The sequence below is a fragment of the Plutella xylostella genome, chromosome 14, assembly GCF_932276165.1.
Source record: "Plutella xylostella chromosome 14, ilPluXylo3.1, whole genome shotgun sequence".
Taxonomy (NCBI): domain Eukaryota; kingdom Metazoa; phylum Arthropoda; class Insecta; order Lepidoptera; family Plutellidae; genus Plutella; species Plutella xylostella.
In genome coordinates, this window is record NC_063994.1 from 10,127,271 (window position 1) to 10,140,312 (window position 13,042).

General features: G+C 43.8%; 1 protein-coding gene across 6 annotated transcripts in view; it reads right to left on the minus strand.

Annotated features, from left to right (window-relative positions):
• The window catches only part of LOC105381381 (putative oxidoreductase GLYR1 homolog), a 69,598-nt gene that overhangs the window by 2,257 nt on the left and 54,299 nt on the right, over window positions 1-13,042 (minus strand). Inside the window, exons 8-13 of one of the 6 annotated variants that reach the window (XM_048625276.1) lie at window positions 3,027-3,137; window positions 2,544-2,687; window positions 2,078-2,204; window positions 1,643-1,719; window positions 1,053-1,155; window positions 385-551 (exon numbers count right to left, since the gene is read on the minus strand). In XM_048625276.1, coding sequence (XP_048481233.1) covers window positions 385-551; window positions 1,053-1,155; window positions 1,643-1,719; window positions 2,078-2,204; window positions 2,544-2,687; window positions 3,027-3,137 — 729 coding nt within the window. Of the gene's footprint in view, window positions 1-260; window positions 552-1,052; window positions 1,156-1,539; window positions 1,720-2,077; window positions 2,205-2,543; window positions 2,688-3,026; window positions 3,138-13,042 lie in introns of those variants that run through there. The other 5 variants (XM_048625274.1, XM_048625273.1, XM_048625275.1 and 2 more) reach the window with 5 other exon arrangements.

The window sequence follows — 13,042 nt, forward strand, 5'->3', positions numbered from 1 at the left end:
TCTATAGGGTTGGCATTCGACTCACTTCTCAAAAAAGAAGACTAGGACCATGGATCCAGACATAGGGCCCTATGGATCGTAGGCCTTTTTTCTGAGACACTTCTCAAAAGCCATCCCAAACGAAATACACTATAGAGTATAACAAAACTGGCATAGCAAGCCGAAAAGGGAGTCATTCTAAACCATTTCTTCACGAAAATCCAAAAGTTATTTGGAACGACCCTCTGAATCACCTTACTACACCAACCCCCACCATTTCCGCGTAAAATCCTCAATCCTCACCCTACACAACCGTCCACCCTACCCGCCCTTCCTCAGACACCTATCCACGGCCGCCCGCCGCCCCGTCACTCAGAACCTGGCGCGAATGTACACGGCACTGACGTCGTGGCTCGCGTAGCCGAGGCGCTTGGCGTGCTTGAAGATCTCGTTGGTGGTCGCCGTGAGAGGGAGGGACTGCTCGAGAGCGTCGCCCAGCCCGAGGGCCAGCTTGAGGTCCTTCTGCATGTGGGTCAGCGGCTGGTGGGTGGAGTAGGAGGACTCGATCATTGCTGTGGATGGGAGAAATGAGGAGTTGTTATTTATAAATATTTGTAACGTTAAAAGGATTTTTTGAAGTATGGTTAACATTTATGAATTATTGCACATTGCCCGGCTCACAATGTTTTGAAATTTGTATGGGGAGTTTGAGCAAAAAGCCCTCGTGAGTGAAAACTCTTATTTGTAGTCGCTCTCTTGTGCAACTTATGTCTTTAGCTGCCAATTTAGTTACCCCGTCCTCTGAAGCGACGTCATCATTTACAGAAACTTTCGCTCCTCATCCCACTGTCTTTAGCTTTAGCTATAAATTTAGTTACCTCGTCCTCTGAAGCCCTATGTAGAGTCTGAGATGCGGTCTTCTTGTTTGTGTCAACTGTGCCTTTCCGTACAGTACGTAGTACAAGAAACTCCTCATCCACTTACCTCGTCCCATGGGTATGAGGTACGGTCTTCTTACTTGCATCAGCCGTGTCACTTCAGACAGTATGTAGTACATTAAACCAGCTAGTTACCTCGTCCCTTGAGTATGAGATGCGGCGAGGCGAGCGGCGTGAGCGCCAGCACGTCCAGCAGGTCGGCCTGGCTGAGCCCGGCGCGGTCCGCCAGCGCCAGCCCCTCGGCTAGAGCGGCTAGCGACACGCGCCCGCCACGCGCAGGACCCAGTGCAAGCTGACACGGCACAGAGAGCTGTCCTACTTGTAGCTACACCTTACTTACATACCAGGTACTTAAACACACTTATTTTGCTCTTGAGTATGCGCTGTGGCTAGGCGAAACATCATAAATACTAGATATCACCATTTATACACCCGCTTGTGTCTTAATAGACATAGACAGTAGTAAATGAAACTGCGATGCTCTTACTTACAGTCTTATGCAGGTTGTGTCAATTTAGTTACCACGTCCTCTGAAGCCCTAGAGTATGAGGTGCGGTCTCTTATAGCTTGCGTCAGCAGTGTCTCTTCAGTCAGTATATAGTACATGAAACCAGCTAGTTACCTCGTCCCTTGAGTATAAGATGCGGCGAGGCGAGCGGCGTGAGCGCCAGCACGTCCAGCAGGTCGGCCTGGCTGAGCCCGGCGCGGTCCGCCAGCGCCAGCCCCTCGGCTAGAGCGGCTAGCGACACGCCGCCCACTACTTGTAGAACGGAGTTCATTTTGGAAGCGTTGCCGATGTCGCCTGGAATTTGAGAGTGGGGTTAAAGCATGATTGAATACTGCTGTGCAGAGTAATAACGCCCTAGAAAGATGGCGAGAAATGGCGTCGGATGAGGACCAAAGGTTAACGTTATTGGTAATATTCAGTGAGTCTGTCTTAGCCTAGTAGGGTTCCTTGGATCCCCGGGGTACCTTAGATCACTTAGGTGCCTTAGATCCCCAGGGTTCTTTGGATCCCCAGATTTATCCCCGCGATTGCTTGCATCCCCTGGTTTCCTTGGATTCCCTTATATCCCCAGCGTCCCACAAGCACCAATCAGAAACCGCTGCTTTAAACTACATTATCACAATAAGCGTGTCCAACCGGAGCAGCGCACTACTACCTAGGTAGAAGGAGTTCTTGCTCATGGCCTTGAAGCAGCTCTGGCAGTCGTCGAACAGCGAGCGGTCGCCCGCCGCCAGCAGGATCAGCGTGCCCTCCTCCGCCTGCGTCTTCGAGCCCTGGATCTGGAAGGGAGAACGGAAGAAATTGGTTATAAATGGGTAATATAAGCCGTGTACCCGATGATTTAGCGTACACATTGCCAGCTTTTACTGCAAGAGAAGTTTCTTACGGACTAAAAAGTCTAAGTATTTTGTAGCCATGGTTGGACGGGAAAAGCGGCGGGCAGATACGCTCCTATGTCCTTAGCATGGGAATCCTCATCAATCAGCAAGCTGGTGGATGATGATGTTGTACGGAAAATCCTGTGCCTCAAGGTAGCGGCCGCTCGTGGTCTATCAACATGTTTATGACGTAAGTAGATAATTTATACTTTGTGGTCATCCTTAGTGATTCCACTGTACCTGCGCCTCGAGGTAGCGGCCGCCCTTGGCGCCGACGGCCTCCACGATGTCGTGCGACGTGTCCGCGTCGATGGACGTCATCTCCACGTAGCCCTTCTGTTCCAAGGAAGCGCAGTGCAAGACGCCGCAGTTGCCGAATACCATCTGTTGGGGAACGGGGTCGGTTTAGAGTAGGTACTTATATCATTGCTAAGTTTCGTTGCATGCCAAAAGCTTGCATTCTTGCTTCATATGCCTATGTCTGGCCAAAGAACAAGTACAAAGTTTTGCTAAAAGATAGTGAAAGACCCTCCTATATGTTCATTCAGGGTGTTAGCTTACTGCATACCAAATTTCATGAAGATAAATTATAGTAGGTTGTGACTGCGGATTGGCAGCGCTAGACTCCATCGTGCCTGCTCACAGATGCGGAAACACGTCACAATGTTGTTCTTGGACTCAAGTGTTAGTGAAACTGCTTCTACATTATTTTAATTATCTTACCTCCTTAGCGGCCTGCGGGTCGGCAACACACGAGAAGGTGATGTCGGCCTCCTCCACCACGTCGCACGGCGTCACCGCGATCGTCGCGCCCACCTTCTCGAAGTCCTTGCACTGGAACAAACAAATACGTTTATTAACGCCTGGCTGTGGTGTAGTCCTTGCACTGGAGGGGGGGAGACACACGGGTTAATTTACTGGCTGGGGTGTAGTAAAGCTGTCGATTCTAGGAGAACAATTAAGTACTCTATGTGATGGCTGTCGTCTCTTACTTTCTGTGTATGCGATTTATATGAGACTATATTAAATCGAGGCTGATCAGGATTATTGGCTAGTGGCGTTTAATAAAAATTCTCTCCTTGGGACGTATCGACTGTACGATGAGCTTCATAAGTACTACAAACTAACGAACTTTCAATACAGGGTGTATAAGAAAAAAAAGGTTATAGCTCGTAAGCTGAAAGGGGTTAAAAGCTACAAGGTTATTTCTGAACAACTTTGAAAATTCACGAAAACTAAATTGTAACTTTGTTGGTCTTGTAAGTTTTTACTGTAAGTACTGTAGGAAGTTTCTTTTTCACCGATGTCGTAAAGTCGTAGAACGTATAGGTAATTACGGACTGAATCACCCATTTCAGCTTACTACAACACTTTTGAAACAAACTGAATACAAAACCATGAAGGCCATTGTAAATAACATGTTTTTAAAGCTATTCTCTCAAGTCTATTCGGACGGAATTCCTTGGTCATTTCTGATCAATACTCTAGTAATAATAGAAACCTTTCAATTAATTATTGGAAAGGTGAAACGTACAGCGGAATATTAATTGGAGTAAGTAAACAATAGCTTTCCAGCAGAATAGTTTAAAAGCCTCGAAACTTTTCCAATCACTTATTTGAAAAGCCTACATAACCCCCAAATATTCATTAAAGCGCCATCTACCCATGAAGACAGCAACTATTGAAACAGAAGTTTCGCTCAATGACCGTCAGAGGGCGCCACGCGTCGGTGCCTCTCGGAGAATCGATAACCGGCCACGCTACGCCGCTCGGCTGCCGGCGCGTCAACGACCGAGGAAACCGACGCTTCGCCGCCATCTTGGATCCTATCGACCAATCGCACTCCTCTAGCAAACACCGCTATTCAAGTGCTTATTCCCGCATGCATAGGAACTGGTTTTGATTAAGTTCTCTGCAGCTAAAGGTCAGGGTTAAATGGTTTCTCTGCGCTGAAGATTGTAACGGTGACGGTGCAATACGTTGCATTCTGCTGGTTTCCGATTAGACTTTTATTTTCAGAGATGTTAGGTAACCGATTTAAATTTCATCAGGTATATACTTGATCGCTTTCTGCAAGCGCTATTGCATTTGTCGACCTAGTTCTTTTATCGTACCAGCATCATAATGGATTATCTATTCCGGTCTCCGCCTAAGCCGCACGTGACAAAAAGGCGATATTATTAAAATTCTATTTTTATTTAGCTATATTTTCTATCGCCTCCCGCCTCACATGGCTTTAGTTTGTCTAGACGCGAATATTGTATCCGTTACATTAACTTAACATCACATTCGCTGACTCTGGCTTTGACTCGAAATTGTCTTTTGAGTCCTAAACTAACATTACCATAACTATTTGCATTTATATTTCACGACATTGAGGATCGAGGTACCCAGCGTAATTCTAAATTTCAGACGAATTAAGATAATATATTTCTAGGTCTCTTTTAGTTTCTCAATTTCATACTAATGCCAGGATTTCTATTGTAAATAGATGAAAGTTATGGTAATTGTTGGACTCCATTTCAGTGTGTATTGTGTGAGTTGAGATAACAGCGGACGTATTACCCTGTACGGACGCTCGTTTATGTGCATCCGTGTCGTTATTGCAACTTATATTATGTAGAATAGAATAGAATACTTTATGCACCATTAAAGAGAACATTAAGTACAATTTCACAACTTATATGTATATAAAATAGTACAAAAAAGGCGGTCTTATTGCTTAAAGCAATCTCTACCAGACAACCTTATGTATGTATGTACTTTTACATTGTACATCAAATATTATATTATAAGCCATAAAAATAAGATATACCTGGCAAGACCCTATATTTGGTTAAACTTTAGATTTCCTACTGCACCTACACAGTACCGGTCTATAAGAAAAGGGATATTGAAAGCTGAAAGGGGTTGATTCAGGTATTCTTAACGACGATAAGTATATTTTGTATGTATTTTCTTTCATTCTAAAAAAATCTGTTTATCAAGTTACTTTGTCAAAAGAAATCCTTTTCCACCCGAACAAATTAGCAATGTTGAAACAAACCAGCCCACCCGAAGTGCAATTTTCCCATTAAAATATATGAGCCCATTACTCGGCTGCCACCTCCTTTCTTCCTACAGAAATCTCGGTGCAACTTTATTCCTCATACATACAAACTCCTTGTAGAGTCAACAGTCTTTGAAACTCCTCCGAAATCCACCAACTTGTGTGTTACTGAGCCTTATGTCTGTAGCGGTAAGAGCTACACGTGTAAGCTACACTTGCGGCGGTCAGTCTCCGGAGGTCAAGGTCACCGCCAGAGTTTTCTTATCCTCAGTGTTTTCTTGTTGTTGTTTCTACAATTTCTATTTCAACTTGATACCGCTGAAACTGTAGCACTTTATTGCCTTATTGGAATCCAAGCATTTTACAGATACATACAACTCACTTCATATTTCAGTTTCAGACGTGAAATGAAAATGTTTATCCACACTTGTTCGGTTCGTTATTTCGCGTCAGTCACAAGACATGTATCGATTTACACTTAGTCCTTAGGCCGGATTAATCGGGAATATTTGGGTCATTCTATTTCTGTTCCGCCTACGTGAGGCTCGGATCACATTGTCTTGTTATGATTATGAACAACTAGCTGTTGCCCGCGAGATCCGTTACTCCTTAAAAAGTTTTCCTGTGGGAATTCCGGGATAAAATGTAGCCTATGTGTTAATTCCGGGTATTAGCTTACTGCATACAGATTATAATGAAAATGCATGTAGTAGGTACTTTTTACGTGACAGAGCAAAAAACATCCTTAGTCACAAACTTTCGCTATTACAATATTAATAGGATAGGGATTCTTCCTCTGAACGTTATACAATCCCTGGCTTTTAACTATAATCATCTTTATAATGTTTACAGTAGACTGCGCTATTCAAAGTAACGATAGACGATGTTTTGTGCAAAAAATATGCTCACATGACGTCGGACGATCGAAGGCTGGTTAAAATGTTTGAACAGATGCCGTCCGTCAAGTCAATGCAAAATGTCCTCTAATACTGCATACTGAAGACCTTTTATTGAGTGACATGACAATGACAGTGTCACAAAACGACGATACGTTAACGATTCCGCTAAACACGTACGGGCGAGCGCTCGTAAGAAATACCGAGATGAAGTTGCCAAATGACATTATTTATGGCAGTGCCGCATTTATTTTGCTGCCAAAAACAGACAAAAGGTTAGCGTTGCTGTGCTCTCTATTACCATACCGTTGAATGCTTTATCGTCTTCAGGCAGACTAATTTTTCAACAAATGGACTAGTTATGTAGCGAATAATTTGGATAACCACCAGTAATGCAGTGACATCATGCTTATTTTACATAACTTTTATCAGTCTGCTACAAAATTCAATTAGCTGTATGTTAAACAAAAAATATAATTTGTCAAGGCTCTCATCAGCCAGCCCGTCTGTATATTTATTACCCCTTAGTATATGATTACTCAACGATTACCCCATATTAATATGAACTAACGTGACACCATGGCTGGTATAGGTCTGTTTCCTCCAATGCAATTTAAAACGCTGTGTCCAAACTACTCTTGACACACTCGTCCTTTAATCACCCGCACCCATTCATCAGTGGCAAGCGTCGCCGTCGTCGTTGTGTTAAAAACTGTAATTTTCTCCATTTGCGACACCGCCACTGTGTGTGCCACATACACAACTCTTTCAGTTGCAGGAGGGTTACTCTATACTGACGAAAAACGAACGAACGAGAGCTGTCGTGCAATCGGCATGTATAATACAACGAGAAAGAGTCGTGACTCGCGCAATAACGCTGCGAAAGTTAGTTTTTCGTCATATAGAGTGACCCCTCAGCCCCGCTCCGTGGCATGCACATATTGCATTGGGCTTCAACCATCACTTGTTTCAGAACCGTGGCCTGTTGGTTCTAAAATAGGAATATTGACTTGCAACGTTTGAGGAAACGACCTCGAAAATGTTATTAGTTCCGTCCGTGCGCCGTCGATTTGAAATGTAAATAACACGTTTACGCAATCGACGTGTGCAGGATCATTTTTGTGGTGTCATCGATTTGAAGATGTTATGCTGTAACTTTTCTGTAACGACTTTAGATAACAGTTTTGGCAATGTGAAAGCTGAGGAATGCTAATCCTGAAGCTGCAATAATAGTGGCATAATCGGATGGAGGTGAAGCACTCTCGATGCTTACAACGGCTCGGGGCTACAGACAAGGCAACTGAAACACGATCCCGAGTGCAACAATCAGGAGGGTTACTCCACGACAAACGAACGAACGAGAGCTGTCATGCAATCGGCACGTTTAATACAAAGTGGTAAAGTGGCTCATGCAGCGGCGTAGAGTGACCTCCTGCTTCGTCACAGAAATACGCACAGGACCACCACACGCCTCCAAGCTGTGGAGTTATACTCGTATTGTTACAAGAGAATTGTATCTTCATGCGATGAAGGGATATTACAGTGCTTTGAGTTGATTATGGACGAACAAAGACAGTAATTGGGAAAAATTAATACCTAAAAAAAACATGTGAAAAATGTATGAAATATTTAAGTTTATTAATTGTTGTAATTTCCTTTATTGTGTTATTTATAACGTTATATTTGCTGAATGGACGTCTATTAACTTACTTTCCTACAGACAATGGGAGATGGAGCACAATAAATGGCACATAAAACACTTAACTTCTGTTTATTGAGCCGTATGAAAAACAAGGGGAGCAATGTAATGGAAAGTAGGTACACAAAAACAAATATAGCGACGCAAATAAATAGGTCGGCACGATTGACAACCAACTGGAAAATCTCACTAAAAACTAGTAAAAACACAAATAAGAAATCAGTCTATGCATAAATAATAATATTCGATGACCTCGTCTCCAATATACTCAGAATCGAGTAAAAGCATATCGACCATTTAGGCACAGAGAAGCCTCGACCCTAAACTAATAAAACGAATACAAGCCAACAAAATTGCATTAAAAAGATAGTAAGCAGTCTCTGTAAGCACAAAAGAAACACCTTTGCAATGCAACGAGAACGAGCTCGATTAAGCCTGGAACCTTCGGCCTTCATAAATACTAAATGAAGGTGGTCGAGGGTTACGCAACACCCGCCAAGTTCTTTGCGCTGCTGATTGTGTCCATTAACTTTGGTAACATACAGCCCTTAAAGAGTTCAGCGTAGGACATATCTCCAAGGCTACAGAATTTCCTTACCTCCACGGTTGGCAGGTGGGTGGGAGATATTGCACAACACAAACTATGCACATCCATTACCCGAAAACTTTAATGCACGTTGGATGAATTGACTAGAATACTATTAATGCTCTGTATTAAGATTGAACTGCCTCTGTGGTCTAGTGGTAGAAGCTTCGCTTCATGACCCAGAGGTCCTGGGTTCGATTCCCGGTGGGATCATCAATTTGTGTTTCTAAATTGTGGTTTTAAGTTTGGTTAGGACATAGAAGGCTGATCACCTGATGTCCGAAACAGTGAAACGATCCATGCTGTCGGATGGGCATGTAAAGCAGTCGGTCCTGCGCCTAGCTCTCTCCAGTCGTGTCGTTCAATCCGTCCCATTGGGCTATGAGAGTGATGGAACAGAGAGTGTTCCTGTGTACTGCGCACACACTTGGGCACTATAATCTACTTCTGCGTAGATGGCTGATCTCAATTGAGATAGGCCGCCGTGGTCGAAATTCGGCTAGGAGGACATTATTAAGATTGAGAGAAGAAGAGAAGATTAAAAGTTTGTATTGTGCGATATCTCATATCTCCTACCAATGAAAGGCGTCCTTTGGCATATGATAGCCAGGAGATTGGCAACAACGTAGGCTCTTAGGCTGATAGGCCATAGTTTGAATTAGATTCCTGAACGGACCACATATGCCTAGACTTTTGGATTCTATCTATGTGATCCCTTGTGATAACCATGGTATGGTATAGCACAATAGCACCATATCCCTACACTATACCTATCCAACCGTTAGAGATGACCCTATATCCCACAAGCACACATGTGTATGATATTCAGTATATGTGTATGATAATCGTCATAAAATTTTATGAGGAAGCTTCCCTGATATCAACGCCCTATCAGCCTCCATATCTCAAAGCAGTGCAAGTCTAGGCGTTACTACTTATTACATATTACCTGATATTACCTACGTATACGTAAGCTACCAAAGTTTTTTACATGAAATTAATCAGTGATGCCATTCGAACTGTCCAATTATGGCTAATTGTAACAGTGGTTCTTAACTCGTAATCACCAGTACGGACTATGAAATGGAAACATCGCAATTGCATTTCAAATAATCCACCGGTAACATTCTCGTCGTTAAAGCACTGAATTTCCGACCAAAGCTCCACTGCAGCCTAATTGGTTTTTAAATGTAACTTCTTTGAAACCGACATTGATTTTGTTTGAGCTATATTAGTGAGAACTATTACAATAAAAATTCACTTCAGTAGATCTATAAGGAATCAAGGTAATATAAGGCACGGTATGGGGTAAATATACCTGACCCCTCTCAAAGTGACAGCTAATGAGAGGGGTCAGGCATCTCCACTCCCTATTGTCCAACAAATCCGACATTTGTCTGCTTCAGAACCAAAGGGATAGCGATAGATATAAAAATGCCGCAGTAACAGGGTGTGGACACAGCGCAATGAGCCCGTTCGGAAGCCCCTGTACTCGTAATTGCGAATTTCGGCACTGAAACTGAAACGACCAAATTGCGTTTCACATAATGAACCGGTCACATTCTCATCGCTAAACCACAGCTCGTCACATTCGACGCGGTGACGATTTTAATATTACGTAAGCCATTAAACAACCACGATAACAACTGTATCGGTAACTTATGAACAACGAAATTTTATATCTTATTGTAGCGCTCGTTAGGTGAGGACTGTGTCCAGTAGTGGGCGATCCAAGGATGATCGTTATGATAACGTTCTTCATCAACACACCTCTAAACCAATCGAAAAAACACAAGCAGTCCATGCGTTTCGGATCCCAAGACAAACATAAGGCAATCTTAAAACACCCTTCCTTTTCATTTAGAAGCTTTTGCAGAAATAAGACATTTGTGAACACTCCAACAAGCCACATATTGCCGTGCCACGCGGCACGTGCCCTCATAACTTGCAGCCGCACTTTCAGACCCGCGATCTGCATCCCAATTCAAGAGCCATCGTAACTCTGCTGAACTCTGCTCGCATTGTGGAATAATTTCGGTAAGCTTAGCCAGATACTGCAATCTGCATCTGCGCTATTCTGTGGTTTAAGGTCACTGGATTTAAGGTGGAAGGTTCCTTCGAACACAGTCGCCTTTCAAGTTTAGGGACAAAGACTGATAACGATGATTTTTCAATACAGAACGGACCACTGACCACAGCCACTGGTGGTATTTCTGTTACATTTTCATGCTGTAACGAGGGGCCTCCAAAATGTATGAAAAAGTGTTTTAAGTGGCTATAGTTGGTAGCCTGATTGCGCCGAGCCTAAGTCATCTTCTGGTTGCTTTCCGATACCGCTATCATCAAAATCAGCTTGTTATAGGCTTCACATAATCATAAACACGTCAAAGCTGAATTATCCGTGAACTGCATAGGGGTAAGTTATAGCTTATAGCACAATTTCCGTATCGCTACAGAATCGCGTCCACAGAGACCGGTAGTGATCCGATCAGCCCCGAGTGTCGCCGAACGTTTCCGAACACCGCCGCCCGAGACCTTGACTTTCATTAGCCGGGTCGCAAAATCTGGATGCAAATTCGTTTAATATTGAACACCAGGGATGATAGTTCATTGGGCGACGTTTCAGAAGCCACACATTAGTGGTATATGTATACGGGTCCGTAAATGTCCATATCTGTTTTTTGCAAGAACAAAATAACAGCAAAAGCTGGTTCACCTGTCTGTACCCACTCACTACCTTCTGCCGTCATCTAAATATTAGCATTCCACTAAATATTCTCAGAAACTCATCTAGTTTATTAAGAGCTGAAAAGGATGCTAGAAAACCGAAGCTAATTGGCCATGCTAACTTTCTGAACAAGAATTAAATGCTTAAAACCGTTTCGAGGAATATGCTTCCCGTACAATTTCTGGTCATCAGATTTTAAATTGGGTCTCTATTTTTTTAATTATTTAATAAAAACTAATAACCTTCATTTGTCCTTTCTATGACGTCACATTACATACTGATTAGGATATATGCACAGAATGCATTTGTCTACAAAACAAAAGTAAACGTCAAACGTCAATAAACGCAAACCTCATGTACTCTGTGAACCGCCGCCGCCGAGTCGTGGGAGCGAGGGAGAACAAGTTGCAGGTTGCTGTCGTATTCTGCGACCTGTCCAAGGCCTTCGACGTAGCCAACCACGACGTACTCGCTACCAAAATGAATTACTATGGCATTAGTGGACCTTCTCTCGCCCTACTGACTAATTCCATGCGCCAGAGGTCGCAAGTTGTAGTGGGCGAAGGAGGTTCTATTAGGTCTGATCCGCTGACTACAACGATGGGGGTAGCCCAGGGTTCCTCGCTGTCGAATATTATGTTTTCGCTCCTCCTGAATGACCTGCCCCAAAGCATCGATACTGCGCACATGCTAATGTACGCGGACGATGTGGCGGGAGTAGTCGTCGCTCCCAACATCGAGCAACTGGAGCAGCGTTTAAACGAGACGGCTACAAAACTCGCTCAGTGGTTTGGAATGAACGGAATGGTTTTGAACATCAGCAAGACCCAGTTCATACATTTCAACCTTGCTGGCCAACCACCGAAAGCCATCTCGGTACGAGCGGGTGATGCAGTCGTCGAACAAACCAAAGCCGCCACCTTCTTGGGTTTTATACTCGACAGAGGGTTGACCTGGGATGCTCACATCGATAAAGTTTGCGGAAAGTTGGGCAGCGCATGTTTCGCGCTGAACCGCCTGGCGCGCACCGTGCCCGCCGAGGTGGTCCGCACCTGCTACTTCGCCACCGTGCACTCGCTGCTGCAGTACGGCGCCGAGCTCTGGGGGCGCGCCGCCGACTGGGAGCGCGCCTTTAGAATGCAGAAGCGGGCCGTCAGAGCCATCGCACGCGTGTCGCAGGACACCTCCGCGAGGCCGTACTTTAAGTCGCTAGGCATCATGACGCTGCCCTCCATAGTGATTTACCAGGTAGCGATGTACGTCCGAGACAACTACGACTCCTACCAAACCCACGGCGACGTGCACCATCGCAATACGCGCCGGGCCAACAAACTGACGGCCCTGGGCCGCGGGCTGGCCAAGTCTGGGAAGCTCACCCATGTCATGGGACCCGCGGTGTATAATAAGCTGCCTATTGCCATCACGGAAGCACCTGGCCATGATCGGTTCAAGTCCGCACTAAAACGCTGGCTTGTCGAGCAAGCGTTCTATAGATTTGACGAATTTATCAATTGAATGTTCGACCTAGTTAATCTTTTATTCAATTTAAATTAATTAAATTAATTTTATTAACTTATTTATACATTGTGTAATAATGATTATTTTTATAATCTTATAATTATATTGTGACATTATATCTACTAAAGGTAATTAATTATTGGTAATTGTAAATTATTATTATGTATTTAAATTTTGACATGTAATCGTAATATTATGAATAAATGACTTATGACTTATGACTTATGAACCTCACAGCCCGTGTCACCCGTGTGCACAGAGTA